This window comes from Somniosus microcephalus, chromosome 5 (assembly GCF_052327205.1).
Source record: "Somniosus microcephalus isolate GS21.2 chromosome 5, FLI_Smic_1.0, whole genome shotgun sequence".
Classification (NCBI taxonomy): Eukaryota; Metazoa; Chordata; class Chondrichthyes; order Squaliformes; family Somniosidae; genus Somniosus; species Somniosus microcephalus.
The window spans coordinates 273,960,725-273,980,329 of NC_140991.1; the positions used below are offsets into that span (position 1 = coordinate 273,960,725).

Here is a 19,605-nt window from a genome sequence, read left to right on the forward strand (position 1 = left end):
GGTATGTTGGCCTTTGTAGCGAGAGGGTTTGAGGACAGGAACAAGGATGTCTTGCTGCAGTTGTACAGGGCCTTGGTAAGACCACATCTGGAGTATTGTGTGCAGTTTTGGTCACCTTATTTGAGGAAGGATGTTCTTGCCATGGAAGGAGTGCAGCGAAGATTCACCAGGCTGATACCTGGGATGGCAGGAATGACGTATGAGGAGAGATTGGGTCGATTGGGCTTGTACTCGCTGGAGTTTAGAAGAATGAGAGGGAATCTCATCGAAACTTATAAAATTCTAACAGGACTAGACAGACTAGATGCTGGAAGGATGTTCCCGATGGTCGGGGAGTCCAGAACCAGGGGTCACCGTCGAAGGATAAGGGGTAAGCCATTTAGGACAGAGATGAGGAGGAATTTCTTCACCCAGAGAGTGGTGAACCTGTGGAATTCTCTACCAAAGGCGGCAGTAGATGCCAATTCATTAAATATATTCAAGAAGGAGTTGGATATATTTCTTAAGGCTAAAGGGATCAAGGGATATGGAGAGAAGGCAGGAACAGGGTACTGAATTTGGATGATCAGCCATGATCTCATTGAATGGCGGAGCAGGCTCGAGGGGCCGAATGGCCTACTCCTGCTCCTATCTTCTATGTTTCTATGTTACATCTTTGGGAATCAAGCCAATCCTTACACTTAAACTGGTTGGGTAAAAAAGGCTTTGGAATTAGTTTTTAGTCAATGTGTGGCCAATATTTTCGATTTGGCCCCCACTCCCACTTTTAGCAATTACAATGAAAACAATCTCATTTCAAGGTTTAAATGACAATAACTCGTCTCAGACTGGACTCCCTTTAGATAAGGCTACAGTTTCCTTCTGTGCCTCTCTTGGCATCCTACAAAGGGCCCATCAAAGCAGTCGTTGCTGCCTCCTTACGAGCAGCAACCCCAACTGTCCCATCCTACTCTCGCCGACCTTCCCGCCCACTAGGGGCTAGTCTTGCCAATCTCCTCCCCCTCCATCTCATCCCCCCCAGCACTGATCCTGTGGACGCTGGCAGTGGGTCAGCCATCGCCGACCCACTCCGCATCTCGCTCCAGAATGTCCGTTCATTTGCGATCAAGGCCCTTGCCATCCATGCGATTATCGTGGATGACTGCATCGCCATGGTCCTGATGGAAACTTGGTTGAGGGGTGATGACACCTTACCCTTAAATGAAGCCTCCCCACCTGGCTATACCTTCCACCACTTGCCCCGCTCAGACCGCTGTGGTGGCGGTGTGGCTCTCATCACCAAATCACACCTTGGTCTGTCCCCCTACTCCTTTGGCACTTTCTTCTCCTTTGTGCATCTCACCTTATTCCAGCCCTCTCACCTCATTTAAAATTCTCATTCTCTACCACCCACCCAAGTACCATAAAAATTTTATTACCGAGGTACTTTCACTGCTTTCATCCCTCATCCTCTGCACCAAACAACTTCTCATCCTCGGTGATTTCTCCCTATCCTCCCTTAATCTCTCCCTCCATGTAAACTCCCCAACCCATATTCAAGGCCACCCCCTCGACCTTGCCATCTCTCGTGGTCTCGCTATTCCCATCGTGTCAATCACAGATAAGGCCATCTCTGACCACTTCCTCGCATTGCTCTCCACCCACATCCCCCTTCCACCCAGCCTCTGCCCCCGCCCCCCAACTCTACTTCCTTCTGTGTCCGCCCCTGAAAAAAACTCTCTCCCAACTCTCTTACAACTGCACTTATATCTCAACTGTCCAGCCTTTGGCCCTCCATTCACCACGACATTTCTGCAGCTACCGATCTGCTCAATCACACCCTCACCACCAACTTTGATGCCCTAGACCTTATTAAAACGATTACTCTCTCTCACCTTGGCCATTCCTCCGGTACGGGCCTCATCTTGGCTCCATTGAGTCCAAGGGACACAGACTTGAACGGATATGGCCGACAACTGGTTTAGCCATTCACCGCCAGAACTGGCTGGCGTTATCAGGTCCTGCTCTTGTCTGCCAGAATTGCTCACTATTCCAGAATCATTCTGGAATGCAAAGATAAACCCCAGCTTCTATTCTCCACTGCTAACCATCTTCTAAACCCCTCTCCCCTGTCTCCTCTGACAACAAGTGTGAGGAGCTTATGGACTTCTTAGTCTCTAAGATTGAGACCATCCATTCAGCTGCCTCTGCCACTTCCCTTCCTTCCCCTAGCCCACACTTCCTCTAAGGTTCCCCTGCCCTAGCCCTGAACTCACATCTTTCTCCAGTTTAGAGTCATAGAGTAATACAGCACGGATAGAGGCCCTTCGGCCCATCGTGTCCGCACCGGCCATCAAGCCCTGTCTAATCTAATCCCATATTCCAGCATTTGGTCCGTAGCCTTGTATGCTATGGCATTTCAAGTGCTCATCCAAATGCTTCTTAAATGTTGTGAGGGTTTCTGCCTCCACAACCCTTTCAGGCAGTGAGTTCCAGACTCCAACCACCCTCTGGGTGAAAAAGTTCTTTCTCAAATCCCCTCTAAACCTCCCGCCCTTTACCTTGAATCTATGCCCCCTAGTTATTGACCCCTCTACTAAGGGAAAAAGCTCCTCAGTATCCATCCTATCTATGCCCCTCATAATTTTGTACACCTCAATCATGTCCCCCCTCAGCCTCCTCTGCTCCAAGGAAAACAAACAAATCCCCTCATGTCACCTCTGTGCTCATCTTATCCATGAGAACCACTTCCTGCTCCCTCGACCCTATGCCTACCAAACTGCTGACCATCCAACTTCGTTTTCTGGCTCCCATGTTAGCTGACATCGTTAACGGTTCTCTCTCCTCAGGTACTGCCCCCCCTCTCCCTCAAATCTGCCATCATCACCCTCAAAAAACCAACCCATGACCCCCTCCTTCCTTGCAAACTACCGCCCCATCTCCAACTTCCCTTTTCTCTCCAAAGTCCTTGAACGTGTTGTCACCTCCCAAATCCATGCCCATTTTTCCCGCAACTCCATGTTTGAATCCCTCCAATCAGGTTTCCGCCCCCGCCACAGTACCGAAACAGCTCTCATCAGTCACAAATGACATCCTTTGTGACTGTGACAAAGGTAAACTATCCCTTCTCGTCCTTCTTGACTTGTCTGCAGCCTCTGACTTGGTTGACCACTCCATCCTTCTCCAATACCTCCCCATAGTTGACCAACTGGGTGGGACTGCACTCGCCTGGTTACATTTATCTAACCGTAGCCAGAGAATCACCTGCAACGGCTTCTCTTCTCGCTCCAGCATCGTTACCTCTGGTGTTCCCCAAGGATCTATCCTTGGCCCCCTCCTATTTCTCATCTACATGTTGCCCCTTGGTGACATCATCCAAAAACAGAGTGTCATTTTCCACATGTATGCTGATGACACCCAGCTCTATCTCTCTACCACTTCTCTTGATCCCTCCATGGTCTCTAAATTGTCAGACTGCTTGTCCAACATACAGTTCTGGATGAGCAGAAATTTTCTGCAATGAAATATTGGGAAGACCAAAGCCATTGTTTCCGGGCCCCGCCACAAACTCCGTTCCCTAGCCACTGACTCCATCACTCTCCCCAACATCTGTCTGAGGCTGAACTAGGGTTGCAAAGGGGTGGAAAGTTTCTGGTAAATTTCCGGAAATTTTCCACGGGAAGTTTAGCTTGGGAATTTTGCCCAAAAAAGCATATGCTAGCATAATATTGTTTTTTTTGTATTTCTTTCTTTTTTTTCCCCACAGGTCCTCTCTTAAAATTACTAACAGAGATGGAATCTTAATTATTAAGGAATTTTGTAATCAATATATGTTTATCTTCTTACTTGGCTTGTTTTAATAATTACAAGTTTTGTGTGTGACTGTGAACAAATGTGTCCTGATTGGTTGGATGAGTGGATGAGCGATTAGCTCCCTCTATTTGTAATATTTGCATATCGAATTGTGATTGGCCTGCAGGCATCTGTAAGACTGCTATAGTTTTTTTTAAGATCCAGATTAGGGGTCCTGAGGGAAGTCATTTTGTTTTCTGCTGATGTTGTGATGATGCAGTAAGTAAATCAGACTTTATACCAAATAAACCAGTTACTTGTTGAACTCTGTTGTCCTTCAATTTAAAATATACAAAATAATACACTATTGGTGATGTAGCGTCGTGTGTGTACAGGTCATGCTTCCATCACATGGAGCATCAGCAAAAATGTACTCACCCTGTTGCAATCGTGCTGATCGACCGCAGTTCGACACAGAGATGATTGCCCTTTATTTCTCCGCATAGAACAATGCCACGTTTACCGTCGGATGTGTGGAAGCATTTTACCCCAGGCATTAAAGATGGAAAGACTGTGTACATGTGCAAACACTGTAGAAAGCCATATGTAAAGAATGCCACAAAGATGCAGCAGCATTTATCCAAATGCAACAACTTCACTCATATTACGTCTATTGGGTGCGCAGCTCATGGGCTTAACCTGCTCCTCAAGGACATCATGGGTTTGAGAACAATGGAAGCACTGTACAAGAGAGCCAAGCAAGTTGTTAAGTATGTCAGGGGAAAACAGGTAGTTGCAGCAACCTACAACTCCAAGCAAATGACAAAGAACAAGAACACCACACTGAAGCTGCCCAACAACACTAGATGGGGTGGTGTTGTCATAATGTATAACAGCCTTCTGGAGGGTAAGGAGTCGCTGCAAGAAATGGCAAATCCCAGTCTGGGGATATGGAAACCACCATCAAGAAAATACTGCTGGATGATGTGTTTTGGGAGAGAGTGGTTAGCAGTCTTAAACTACTCTCACCGGCAGCATCTGCAATTGCTCAGATTGAAGGAGATGACGCTGTCTTGTCAGATGTTCTCAGGCTTTTTACTGATTGAAAAGAACAAATCAGCATTGCCCTACCCACATCCCTGCTGCTCAAAGCAGAGGAGAAGGCAATTGTTCAATTCATACAGACGCGTCAAGAATTTTGTGTCAAGCCGATTCATGCTGCAGCATACATGCTGGACCCAAAGCATGTTGGGAGACCAATACTTTCTGGAGAACAGATCAACAGCGCTTAGTGTGATTTCTACCCTCTCACACCATCTCAATCTGGATGTGGGCAAAGTTCTGGGAAGTCTGGCAAAGTTCTCTACCAAGCAAGGTCTTTGGAATGGGGATGGGATATGGGAATCATGCAAGCATATCAGTGCACATACCTGGTGGAAGGGACTTTGTGCATCTGAGGCCCTGTCACCTATTGCATCGGTGATACTCCAAATCCCACCTTCATCAGCGGCCTCTGAACGAAACTGGTCACTTTTTGGGAATACGCATACAAAGGTGCGCAACAGGCTGACTAAGAGAGTGGAGAAACTGGTGACTATCCGGGCGAACCTACAACTTATTGAGCCAGATACAGAAGTGTCCACCACACAGCTAGACACTGACACAGAGGAGGAAATGGACACGTCAGAGCCAGAGTCAGAGAATCAGGAGGAGCAATGAGGAGTAGAAGACTCATGAGTAGAAGACTCAAAGGGACAAAATAAGGACAAATTACAGGCTAAATAAGCTGACGCTCTTTTTATTTTATTTTAGATGGGTCTTTTTTGTGGGGGTTCAATAAAGTTCAAAATTATAACCTAAATAAAGTTTTGAAAGCCTGTTTTTATTTGTATGGAACAGTATGTCTATTTTGACGACAAAGATAATATAAGGGTCAGAGACAAAAACCATCAGTGTGCAAAAAAACTCAAAATTCCCAAAATTCCCATGGAAAGTTTCCTCTTTTAAAAATTCCCAGAATTTTGCAACCCTAGGCTGAACCACATTGTTTGCAACTTTGGTGTCATATTTGACCCTGAAATGAGCTTCCAACCACATATCTGCGGCATAACTAAGGACGCCTATTTCCACCTCCGTAACATCGCCTGTCTCCGCTCTTGCTTCAGCTCATCCGCTGCTGAAACCCTCATCGATGCCTTTGTTACCTCTAGGCTTGACTATTCCAACACACTCCTGGCTGGCCTCTCACATTCTACCCTACGTAAACTTGAGGTCATCCAAAACTCAGCAGCCCGTGCCCTAACTTGCACCAAGTCCCGTTCACCCATCACCCCTGAACTCGCTGACCTACAGTGGCTCCTGGTTAAGCAACACCTCGATTTCAAAATTCTCATCCTTGTCATCCTTGTCCCCATCTCAGTAATCTCCTTCAGCTCCCCCCCACCCCAGCTGAGCTGCGAACACGGGTGGCAGGCGGGTGGGGTGCGACCCACAGAGCAGTTCCCGCATGGACCGCAGGGCTTTGTCATCAACACCCATCTTTTTTCTCTCTCTCTCATCCTTACAAGGTCTCGACGTGTTTGATTTTCTTAACTTCCTGATGCAGCCGTTTCTTCTTCCTCCTCTCCGGCTCCTTCTCCTCCGTCGTGTGGCGTTTGCGCCGATGGTGCCGGCGTTCAGTTCCACTCGCTCGGCTGTCCTCTGCCATCTCTCTCTGGCGCCGAAGCCTAAAAGTTCGCGGGCAGCGTCATTGACCGGCCGGTAGGTAGATAGGTAGGTCGGGTTGGCGGCGGCCCAAAGGCCCCACAGTTCACGGCCGCCCTTCTTGGCTAGCCCCAGCTGAAAGAAAACAAGTCTGAGCATGCGCACTGGCTCTGACCTGGGCTGATAGCGCGTATAAAGAGGCGCGGCGGAAAGAGAGCAGTTAATAGTAGGCAAATGAGGCTCTCCTGGTTCTTGTTTCCATGCGTGGCTTGGGCTGGAATCGTCCTCGTGGTCATGATGGTTGTGCTCGACAACCCGGAGAGAAGCAGCGTCCTCGCCGGAGGAGAACACTTCCACTACTTCGGCTACGGGAGTAACATGCTGCGGGAGCGGCTGCACATCCAGAATCCTTCGGCTGTGACAGTTGCCGTGGGCTACTTGAAGGTGCGTCAGAGTGAATAACCAAGCCAGCAACTGGACCCATTGCACCTGCTACTGATGAGGCATTTGCGCTGGGGTCTGAGGATTCAGGTCTTGAGCACATAATCCAGGCTGACACTTCAGTGAGGTACTGAGGGAGTGCTGCACTGTTAAACGTACAGTCTTTTGGATGAGCTGTCAATGTGATGCCATGTCTGTTCTCTCCGGTGGACCTAAAATAGACTGACCATACATATGTCCCTGTATTCTGGGGACAGTCCCCGGATTATGTACTGTGTCCCTGGGCAAACAATGTCTCCGGTTCAGAAAACTCGTCCCTGTATAGACTTTTTAAAAAAGCAAATGCCCAGTTTGAGCTCAAGAATGGATTCCAGGAGTTGGTTGAACGGAGGTGACGATGGAGTATAGTTCTGTTGTTATTTCGGATTTCCAACATCTGCAGTATTTTGCTATCGTATAGTTGTTAAGTAGCTGACCGATGCAGTTTTGAGCCCTCGTGAGGTTAGTCAGATGCTGCCTGACCCGCTGAGTGTTTCCAGCATTTTCTGTTGTTATTTCAGATTTCCAGCATCTGCAGTATTTTGCTATTGTATTTAAAAAATAGCATTGGTTTATGTTTCAGACTGACTTGCTTTTATTGTGTTTTTATTCATTTCCCCCCCCCCCCCCCCAATGCTGATAGAACAGCAGCAGATCTATGATTTACTGTTATTGCCACCCCCTTTGGCTTAAACATTTAAAAAAACTTGTCAAACAGTAGTCTGACACCTGATCAGATTAGCTATCATTGTATTATTTATAAGTTCCCACTATCCCCATGGTTCAGAATTTTTATCCCATCGTTGTGTTTTATCCCACTGTGCCAACTAGTCCCTTTTTTATAATGTTTTATTTTCAATAGTAAAACATATACAAGGTACATAAAAGGGAACCCAAAAATCTGCTCCCAGCATGTCAACAGTAAGCGGGTAGTAAGAAGCAGGGTGGGACCTATTAGGGACAAAGAAAGTAATATATGCTTAGAGGTGCAGGGCAAGGCTAGAATACTCAATGAGTACTTTGTATTGGTGTTTACTAAGGAGGTGGATGTTGACAAAATATCAGTAGAAGTGGAAAAAGTAGAAGCAATGGAAGGGGTGAAAATTGATAGGATGTACTAGAAAGGCTGGGTATGCTTACATAGAAACATAGAAGATAGGAGCAGGAGTAGGCCATTCGGCCCCTTGAGCCTGCTCCGCCATTCAATGAGATCATGGCTGATCATCCAAACTCAGTACCCTGTCCCTGCCTTCTCCCCATATCCCCTGATCCCTTTAGCCTCAAGAAATATATCTAACTCCTTCTTGAATATATTTAATGAATTGGCCTCAACTGCCTTCTGTGGTAGAGAATTCCACAGGTTCACCACTCTCTGGGTGAAGAAATTCCTCCTCATCTCTGTCCTAAATGGCTTACCCCTTATCTTTAGACTGTGACCCCTGGTTCTGGACTCCCCTGCCATCGGGAACATCCTGCATCTAGTCTGTCTAGTCCTGTTAGAATTTTATAAGTTTCAATGAGATCCCCTCTCATTCTTCTAAACTCCAGCGAGTACAAGCCCAATCGACCCTGTTAGATCGGGTAATTTCAGTGGACCACACTGATCTGAAGTTAACACATTAAAATTAAAGATTGCGAGTCCGGTGGTAAGTTTTAAATAGTCGATTTATTGCATCACTTGATTTATACTGTTTGACTTCCTTTATCTGACTAACATCATATTCAAAATGGCTGTTTTTTATACAGCAGCAGATGTACCCGCCCCCTTTTATTACCATTGGCTCAGCAGCATGCATACAGGGCTATGGTTGCTTCAGCTACATTGCACTGATTGGATCTCTGATACATCACTCATTCCTTTGTTATCTAGTTAAGCTAAATCAGCACTTTCATTGTTCTCAGTTTTTAAGCTAAATCATATTAAAATCTATGTTATTAAAATATATATATTTTGATTCTTTCAAAAATTGAATCATAAAAATAAAGAGTCAGATTAAAAATATAATCAATCATTGCTGTGTTTTGCCACTGTCCGGATCAGTGGCTCTGCACAAATTTACATCAACCAGGATTTTACGTGGCCACAGTAAAAGCCTGGTTTTAATAAGTTAATTGATTTCATGATCTTAAATTAATTAGTGCATCTTAAAAAGTGGGAGGAGCTCCCCTCAGCTTATGGCTTTGGCTTTGAAAAATACATTCAGGTAAAAATTAAAAAGTAAAAAGGTAGAAAAATTATAAAAAGTAGAAAAAGGTACAAAACAATCTAGCAACTAAATATAACATGCCCCTTTAAGACGTAAAAACAGTCTGCGGCGACCTGCAAGGCGTCTTGCCTGCGGGGCAGCAGCCGCCTGGTGGCAAGCACATTTAATCAACAGAAACACACAATTTGATCCCCATCCTATTGTACAAGGCCTCCCTCTTATCTTTCTGAGGAGTGTTTTGTCAAGATTCTTCAAGGGCATTTTATGGCTTCGTGGCTCCTTGTTACCTAGCTGGTGCTATCCTCCCTGTTTCCTTGCATTTTACCATTCCCTTATCATTTCTATTTGTCTTTTGATGCTTGATATTCGACCTTGCTGGCATTTATGCTATCTTTTTCCGCTTGCCTGTTGTCAGTCCCTGGTCTAAGAATTAAAACCCATCTTTGAATCTAACAGCTATTTCTTACAATTCCCTTCTTTGAGAAGGAAATATCCTTATTGACTTCTCACAATCAGCTCTTGACTAATCTAGCTAGCTCTTATTGCTCTCTCAACTTGGGTGTTAGTAGGGAGTCTTGAAGATTTCTCCCTTCCTTACAGTCCATTCCTTTGAGGGGGAGGAGCAACCTCTGACCCCTTATTCAAATTCAATTCACTGTTCCGGTGTTCCAATTCTGCCCCGCCTGGGGTCTCCTCTGTTTCTTCTATCTTTCCTGATGTTACCCCGCCTGGGGTCTCCTCTACATTACTTCGGATCTTCTCTTTCGGTGTGCTCAATTAATTTGTTAGTGCTTGTCAGTCATGGGCATGAGTACCCAATTGGCTTATGTATCAAAGTCTTACTACACACGTTACATATATCAAATACACTATCATTACAAGTTGGATAGCTACCAGAGCATGTGAAATAATACAAACCTAAGGGTGTGCTGATGTATTAAGCCCAATATCCCACCAATGTGAGTTGTCCCCTATGCTGTCAATTTCAATATCTATTCTCGAGTTGTCTTGCTCCAAAACATTAAAATGCTTTAGGGAGGAGTTCAGTTGCATCATGAGCTCACTGAAACCCACAAACAACAGGGGAATGTCATATCCGAGTATCCGAATTGTGCCACATAATTGTGTAGCTCATACTTAAAAACGTTTTGGTTGATGGGACAGGTCCTGTTAGACCCGTAAAGCATGGTAATTGCAGTAGTAGTGACACAGGAGGCACCACTAAAATCACCTCATACTGGATTCGTACTGGGTTTTTCCCACGCTCTGTTACCTACAAAACACAATTATTAGTCACAGTTAAATTCAGTCTTACAATCATTTCAAGCGACATTGCAGTTTAACATCTAATCAACAAATCATGGATTTAAAAGATCCTCCAGATCTCTTTTACTTGTATCCATCTTGTGGATAATTCTTTACTAAACATGATTTCTCCTTGGCCCTCAATTGTACCAATCTAGATTCCATGTAACTCTCCACTTCAACTTCAATCCCTCTAACAGGTACCAGTGTGTTTAACTCTATTCTGATTGTTTCATCAATCAGATAGTTTCTCAATGGAGTATGTGTCAATGCTTTAAAAGTTGTCTCGCTCTCCTGAGCCACATTAACCATTTCATGTTTTGCTGTTGTCAAGTAACTGAGCATGTCTGAGACCTGCTCTTCAGTGTAAATTCACCATACATTCCTGGATGGTAATTACTTCATACGTAACAAATCACATTTGCACACTCATACCGGTATCTCAATATCATGCCACCCATGCCATCCGATACAAGCCTTTCTTGGGCTTTCAGGTATCTTATCGAAAGATTGTAGTCGTCTAATGGCTGAATACTTCTTCAAGGTCTTACTTGCTGCTATTTAAGCTTTGACCTGAGCTCTTGGCCCTCTGCCTGTAATCTGGCCACTTCAGCCTGCTTGATTTCAAGCTGATTTTTAGCAGTAACTAGCTCTACATTAATCTCTTCCATTTCTTTCTCCTGAAGTGCTCTTTCCTGTAGTTGTGCTTTCACTAATGCGGTTTTCTCAGCTATTAGGCTGTCTAAAAGCATAATCTGTTGCTTAAAGTTATTCTCAAGATTCAACTTTTCTTTTTCCACGGTCTCTATTGTTGCCTTACTTTTCTCAATGTTTTCCGAAAACTGCTTTAACCTGTCAACTTTTTCAAGTAAAGCATCTTCCTTCTCGGCTAGAAGGGAGGCAAGAGAATTCTCATTCTGCTTTGACTTCATTAATTTATTCTCCAAGTCTGAAACCAGTTCTTCCTTGGTCTGGCAATCTACCTGGAGATTTAGTAAGCGGTCGTTCAAATTATTTTCTTCTTGTTTCAGATCATCAAGTTCAGACTGATTTTTTTTTCAGTTTTGTTTCTGCTCTTTTAAACTGCCTGAGAGCATTTCGCAAGTTCTCATTCAGTAGTGTAATTCTCCTGTTTCATTTGTCTTTTGTAATACATCTTTAATGCGAGACCCTAGGTTTCTAACCTTTTGATCCAGTGTCGCCAAATCAATAGTATTAACAACTGAGGTACCCATATTAAAGGCTGTTGTTGTGTCATTTATCACAGACCTTTTACATCTCCATATCTGTTTGTGTTTTTTACAGTGCCCACCTCCATTCCATGTCATGGGCATGTTTTAACACTTGAGTTAGGAGGTGTTGGTATAATTATTGAGTTTTCTTAGAACACCACGTAGGTAAAGCTGTATCGGTTAAATCTAGCACTACCAGTACAAGTTCATGTTGCACATTATCATACAATTAGTTTACAAGATAACTTCCATTTATCAAATCCATAATTTTCCTTCTATCACTGTGGGGAAATATTAACTTAAAATTAAGAAACTTAAATTTAATAATGTCCCATATCTTTAAATTTCATACTAAAGTTGTTGCTTGGTGAACTTAAACAGCTGTCAGTGGAAAGGGTTAACTCCTTTGCAGGTTTTTAAGAAGGTGGAGCAAAACATTATCAAATGCACGCAACTGCGTCAATTCACGTAAATCAAAAAAAAGAACTTCCCTGATCGAAAAAGACAGTTGTGTTTTCACACTTTAACTAAACACAAACAGAACAGATAAAACAAAACAAAATAGCACATTCTTGCAGAAAACAGTAAATTACATCATATTTCTTATTGTCCTTTCTTCAGATGTCTTTCCAAAATACTGTAAAAACATAACTGGAGAAAAATTAGTTTTTCTCATTTAAACAAATCAAATCAAACTGCTTTAGAAGATTTCACCATAGCAACCGCGACTCCCAAGGTTAAATCTTAGACTGAAACTTAATGTAACATTGTACAGTTTGCATTGCAAGTATAAAAATCTATCTTTTGTTAAACAAACTTTTTGTTGCTCTTCTCAGTTTTTACACACCAGCTTAACTTAAATTATTTCAAAGGTTTTTTTTCAATTCTTGGGGCACAATCTTATTCGCACATTCTTAAAACTTCCAAAATCCAAGACAAGACAAAAGATTTAAATGCTTTTAACACAGAAGTGGGTGGAGCTAAAACACACACAACAGAATCTTTCTTTTAAAGAACATCTAATCAGACAAAAGAAATACTGTAACTTCTTAAACATTCATAGTCATTTTTCAAGGTTCCTTTCTGTAAAGTCTGTGTTCTAGTTGTAATTAATAACACACAGACTACAAGATTAAAGTTCAACAGGTCTTTACTGGTTGGAGGTCAGGACTATACTAAATACAATCTTACTACACAGTGCTTATATACCGGTGGTCACCACCGGTATTACGTATACAGCAGCCAGAGAAACTAGTACATCTCTTAAGGTGGAACAGGCTTAAGTTCTCTTAAGGTGGAACAGGTTACATACACCACAATCCTCGATTTTTAGCTTAATAGTCATATCCCCATTTAACATAACATCATAACATATATACATATATAACTTCAGGTATAAACAGTTCAAAGGTTCAGTCTCTCAGGAGGCCTCCTGATTCGGTCTGGATAACGCCTTTCAGTGGTCTCTGATTCTTGTTGCTGAGGTGACTCTTGTTGGTTTCCTATGTATTGGACGTCATCATCAGGTACAGTCCCTGCCGAGGTAGATGCTTCAGGTTCATTAACGTCTTCCACAGTTGTCTCTGTCGCAACCATGGGTTCGACCCTTGCTCTTGATTCTACCAGTTGATCCGCATGACGCCTTATCACATTGTTACCAATATCTACTGTGTACATCAGAGGTCCTTGTCTGGCCCGAATTGTTCCGGACTGCCGTTTTTCGTTTCCATAGCCCCTTGCCAACACTGGTTGTCCTACTTCGAAACTTCGAGTGGACTTGTTATTAATATGCCGGAACTGTTTGTTTTCCACTTCCCTCCGCACATTTGGTTTTAACAAGTCCAACCTGGACCGCAACCTCCTGTCATAAAACATCATGGCAGGACTTTGGTTAGTCACTGCATGAGCGGCGTTTCGATATGCCATTAGGAAATTGTCTACCTTGTGCTGTAGCGGAATCTGATCATCGTTCATGGCCTTTATTGCCTTTTTGAATGTTTGGACAAATCTCTCGGCCAACCCGTTTGTCGCCGGGTGATATGGGGCAGAGGTATAATGTTTCACCCCATTCTTCTTTAGGAATTTTTGGAATTCTTCCGACACGAACTGTGGTCCGTTGTCCGAACAGATCTGTTCTGGCAATCCGTTCCTTGCGAATATTGTTCTTAACACCGCAATTGTCTTTTCTGAAGTAGTGGTATTCATCTTGATCACTTCTGGCCATTTGGAATGTGCGTCCACCGCAATTAGGAACATGGAGTCCATGAATGGACCAGCAAAGTCAATATGTATGCGTTGCCATGGGGCTGAAGGCCATTCCCATGGGTGTAGTGGTGCGATCGGAGGTGCATTTTGCACTTTTTGGCACCCAGCGCAGCTTTTCGTCAACTCCTCTATCTGTTGGTCAATACCCGGCCACCATACATAAGCCCTAGCAAGACTTTTCATCTTAACTCCCCCCCAGATGACCTTCATGCAGTTCTTTTAGAACTCTTTCCCTTAACTTGGGAGGAATAATCACTCTTGTCCCGTACATCAAAGTACCATGGCAGACGGACAGCTGGTCTCGCCTTGCCGAGAATGCCAGTAACAGAGGATCACCACGTGTTGGCCATCCTTTCACTGTCACCTCGTAGACTCTGGACAGTGTCGGGTCGTTCCTGGTTTCTCTTTCAATACTTGCATTGGTGACTGGTAAACACTCGATGATGGTCGAATGAAATAACTCAACAGGGTCAACTTTCATCGTTTCTTCTTCAGGTAGTGGCAGGCGCGACAGCCCATCAGCATTGCCATGCTGCTTCGTACCTTTGAATTCTATTTGATATTGATGTGCCCCTAGGAAAAGGGACCATCTCTGGAGACGCTGTGCTGTCATCACTGAAACACCCATCTTAGGGTTAAAAATGGATACCAACGGCTGATGGTCTGTCAGAAGTGTGAATTTTTGGCCCTGCAGGTAATGATTGAACTTCTTCACTCCCCATACAAGGCTGAGAGCCTCCCTATCGATCTGCGCATAGTTGCGCTCAGCGGAGGTCAATGATCTGGATGCAAACGCGACTGGCCTTTCCGTGCCATTTGGCAACTTGTGTGAGAGTACTGCCCCAATACCATATGGAGAAGCATCACAAGCCAACCGAATAGGCAGTGTCGGGTTGAAGTGAGCCAACACTTCCTCTGAGGTGATCAATTCTTTGCTTTTGCGAAATGCCTTCTTACAGTTTTCGCTCCATTCCCATGGTACCCCCTTCTGTGAAAGAGCGTTTAGCGGGTGCAGTACCGTGGATAGATTTGGTAGAAATTTATGTTAATAGTTAATCAATCCTAGAAACGACCTCAATTGAGAGACATTATCCGGAGCGGGAGCCTTTACAACTGCCTCTATCTTGTCAGGAGACTTATGAAGCCCCTCCCGGTCAATGACATGACCACAGTACGAGATCCGCTTCTGGAAGAACTCACATTTCTGCCGATTAAGTCTAAGTCCATACTCTTTCAGTCTGTTGAGCACCAGTTCCAAGTTTGCGAGGTGTTCTTCATCACCATCACCTGTAATCAGAATATCGTCCAGGTAACATTGTGTGCCTGGAATTCCCTGTAATACCTGCTCCATGGCCCTCTGCCAAATTGCTGGAGCCGATGCCACTCCAAAAACCAGCCTATTGTACCGGTACAAACCTCGATGCGTGTTGATCGTGAGGTATTGGCGTGACTCTTCTTCAACCTCCATCTGCAAGTACGCCTGCGCCAGGTCTATCTTGAAGTGTTTCCCGCCAGACAACGAAGCAAAAATATCCTCAATCCGCGGAAGTGGATACTGCACCGTGTGAAGCACCGGATTAACGGTGATTTTGAAATCTCCACAGATGCGAACCTTCCCTGGTTCTCCTGGCTTGTTGCTCGAAGGACGTTTCATAACGGGAACAATGGGCGTAGCCCACTCACTCCAATCTACCTTGGACAGTACACCTGAACGTTCTAGCGCTTCCAGTTCCGCTTCTACAGTAGGTCGTATTGCATAGGGTACCGGTCTGGCTTTAAAAAAATTTGGGTGTGCATGTTCATCAATCTTGATGTTTGCCGTAATTCCTCTGTGTTCCCAGTCCCTGCTGGAACACCTCTTTAGCATCATCCAATATTCTGGACAATCGTTTAGGTTTGACATCTGTTTCCCCGGAATCTACCGTTAGTGCCTTCAAGGAGTGCCAGTCCATATTCATTTTCCTAATCCACTCCCGTCCCAGTAGTGGTGGACCTCCTTCAGGTAGCACATATAAGTCCATTACTTGGCTTCCTTCGCCCTTGTGGACCACCTTTACCTCTATCTTTCCAATGGGGTACACTCTTTGCCCCGTGTATGTTTTCAATATAATCTCCGTATCCCGTAGGGGAATATGTTGGAATAACCTTTTGTAATCTTTCTTATTCATGACCGTCAATGCCGATCCAGTGTCCAATTCCATCTTTACTTGGACTCCTGCTATCTGAAGGGTGACCCAAATTGTCTGGAGATCTGCATCCTTACCAACGTTGTGTACTCTTAAGCTACCCAGTTCATTACTGCTAGCGTCTGAATCTGACTTCTGTTTGGTCGAACTGTTCTTTGTCACCTTGTGTACCTTTATGTATTTTCCTTGCGGTGACTTTTTGTTGCTGGTCTTCTTTCCTGACCGGCATACTTTAGCTATGTGGCCAAGCCTGCCACACGTTCTGCATTCTTGGTTTTTAAACCAACACTGGTTCTGATCGTGCGTTGTCTTTCCGCAATGATAACATTTTACAGTACTCAAACCCAATTTATTTGTACTGAGTTCCGGTGACCGTAGCTGCATTACTGCCGTGCCTCTCGCTGCGGCTTTGTGTGCTGCTGCCATAGTGACCGCTTTCTCAAGCGTCAGCTCATTCTCCTCGAGCAATCGCTTTTGTGTATCTTCTTTTAATAAACCACACACAAATTTATCTCGTAGCGCCTCTGTCAGTCTCGTTCCAAATTGACAGTACTTTGCTAGCTTACGCAATTCCATTAAATATTCAGCATTGCTTTCATCCTTCAGCTGCCTTCTGCTGTAAAATTTAAATCGTTCCACTAGCATCAGCGGCGTGGGGTTTAGGTGATTTTTCAGGACCGTAACAATCTCCTCGAACGTCTTATCCGCCGGTTCATCTGGTGATAAAAGGTGTTTCAATTGCCCGTATGTCTTCGCACCCATTAAGTTTAATAATGTTAGTGCTTTCTCTTCATCTGGGATTTTATTTGCTTTACAATAATTTTGTATGCGTTCTACATACATAGCCCAATCTTTGATGTCGCTATCAAAGGTATTAATGTTCCCATGTTTAGGCATCGTTGCAATTTAATTTATTTTTATTTTTATCCAAGATGGCGGCTTCCGCGCTCTTGTCTTCGTCCTCCGCCTACAAAATGGCGGTTTTCCCACGCTTGGCGGTCTTCACCCGTCCCCCGACGCTGTCTCCGCTTCACCGCGGCTCTCGCGCCTTCAGTTGCCCCCAGACGCTGCGCCTTTTTAGCCCGAATGCGGCCCGGCCCTTATCACCAGCCGCAATCGATGTCCCCGCGCTGCGCCTTTCGGCCCGAATGCGGCCCGGCCCTTATCTCCGGTCGCGATCGATCTCACCGCCCTTATTCCTCCGTCTTCCCTCCCCGTCTGTACAGCCAACGCGGCCGACTTTCTGGTCGCGTCGCTGCCCGGCTTACCCACTACCGAGGTAGAAAGAAGATAGCTGACAGCTGCTGATGAAGGCTTCGAGTTCAGGATGTCTTCTGCACTCTGGTTTCTCGATGTCTGTCGCGCGACGTGTCTTCCAGCAGGGTGATGAGGGTGGAAGCCTCTCTTCGACGTCCGTTCTGTGGACGAAGCCGCCGTGGATATAACTGCCGCAGGGTAAGAATCTGACTCGTTGCCACTGTAAAGTCTGTGTGTTCTAGTTGTAATTAATAACACACAGACTACAAGATTAAAGTTCAACAGGTCTTTACTGGTTGGAGGTCAAGACTATACTAAATACAATCTTACTACACAGTGCTTATATACCGGTGGTCACCACCGGTATTACGTATACAGCAGCCAGAGAAAGTAGTACATCTCTTAAGGTGGAACAGGCTTAAGTTCTCTTAAGGTGGAACAGGTTACATACACCACACTTTCACTCAGCATATTTTGTGTTTTATTTGTCTCCGCACAGATGTTAATAACTTCCATGTCAGTAAAACTTTAAGTTTCTCTTTTTATCCCTCTTTTACCATCGGCGTCTCAGCATTTCTTGGCTTTCCAAATCCCTGTTTTTTTTTTTTCTTCCTTTGCTGAGTTTTCAGATTGGTTAGCCTGCAAATTAGATCTTTTTCCTTCTTTATCTCTCCTGTGTTCAGCCCCGAGTGTTCCAACCAGTTAGTTTTAAATCGCCCGTTATACTCTAACACTTCCTCCATCCCTTTCTGTTGACAGGCTTTGATCTTTCCCCAATCCGTTTTTGCAGGGTTAAACACTTGTAACCATTGTTGGATCGCATCCCATCCGGCATCTATATCTTGCTCATCATTTCCCAGGCCAGTCTTTACTTTGCTGTGTAACTTATTTCCCTCTCTCTTGGGTATCATTACAATCAGAATTTGGACTCCGTCACACAGGTGGAGTTGGTACTTCGCCCTTTCTTCCCCATCTTCTTTCTTCACATACTCCTTTTCTACTCTTTTCCTTTTCTGTCTCAACGGGGCCAAATGGGGTCCTGTTTTCTCTTCACTTTCACTGACATTACTAGAGGATCCCGATTCAGTCTCTTGACCTGCTTCTTGTCTTTGTCTCCCACGACCTTCCCCCTTTATTACCATTGGCTCAGCAGCATGCATACAGAGCTATGGTTGGTTCAGCTACATCGCACTGATTGGATCTCTGATACATCACTCATTCCTTTGTTCTCCAGTTAAGCTAAATCAGCACTTTCAATGTTAAGCTAAATCAGCACTTTCATTGTTCTCAGTTTTTAAGCTAAATCATATTAAAATCTATGTTATTATTCCCTAACCGACCCAATCTCTCCTCATACGTCATTCCTGCCATCCCAGGTTTCAGTCTGGTGAATCTTCGCTGCACTCCCTCCATGGCAAGAACATCCTTCCTCAGATAAGGCGACCAAAACTGCACACAATACTCAAGATGTGGTCTCACCAAGGCCCTGTACAACTGCAGCAAGACATCCTTGTTCCTGTACTCGAATCCTCTCGCTACAAAGGCCAACATACCATTTGCCTTCTTAACCGCCTGCTGCACCTGCATGCTTACCTTCAGCGACTGGTGCACAAGGACACCCAGGTCTCGTTGCACTTCCCCTTCTCCCAATCTATTGCCGTTCAGATAATCTGCCTTCTTGTTTTGCCACCAAAGTGGATAACCTTGCATTTATCCACATTATAATGCATCTGCCCAATCACCCAACCTGTCCAAATCATACTGGAGTTTCTCGGCATCCTCCTCACAGCACACACGCCCACCCAGCTTTGTGTTGTCTGCAAACTTGGAGATATTACATCCAGTTCCCATGTCTAGATCATTAATATATATTGTGAATAGCTGGGGTCCTAGCACCGATCCCTGCAGTACCCCACTAGTCACTGCCTGCCACTTGGAAAAAGAGCCGTTTATTCCAACTCTTTGCTTCCTGTCTGCCAACCAGTTCTCTATCCAAGTCAGTACCTTGCCCCCAATCCCTTGTGCTTTAAATTTACACGCGAATCTCTTATGCGGGACCTTTTCGAAAGCCTTCTGAAAGTCCAAATACACCACATCCACTGCTTCTCCCTTTATCTATTCTACCAGTTACATCCTCAAAAAATTCCAGTAGATTAGTCAAGCACGATTTACCTTTTGTACATCCATGTTGACTTTGTC

General features: G+C 44.5%; 2 protein-coding genes across 3 annotated transcripts in view; one reads left to right on the plus strand and one right to left on the minus strand.

The window, feature by feature from the left end:
* rp9 (RP9 pre-mRNA splicing factor) overlaps window positions 1-6,616 on the minus strand; it is a 34,397-nt gene extending 27,781 nt beyond the window's left edge. The window contains exon 1 of one of the 2 annotated variants that reach the window (XM_085988972.1): window positions 6,336-6,616. In XM_085988972.1, coding sequence (XP_085845098.1) covers window positions 6,336-6,478 — 143 coding nt within the window. In that variant the 5' untranslated portion in view covers window positions 6,479-6,616. The remainder of the gene's footprint in view (window positions 1-6,335) is intronic. The other variant, XM_085988971.1, reaches the window with a different exon arrangement.
* Window positions 6,617-6,618: 2 nt separating this feature from the next.
* Window positions 6,619-19,605, plus strand: part of LOC147117736 (gamma-glutamylcyclotransferase-like) — a 39,073-nt gene continuing 26,086 nt past the window's right edge. The window contains exon 1 of the mRNA XM_085988970.1: window positions 6,619-6,918. Within this exon, the coding sequence (XP_085845096.1) occupies window positions 6,709-6,918 (210 nt within the window). The 5' untranslated portion in view covers window positions 6,619-6,708. The remainder of the gene's footprint in view (window positions 6,919-19,605) is intronic.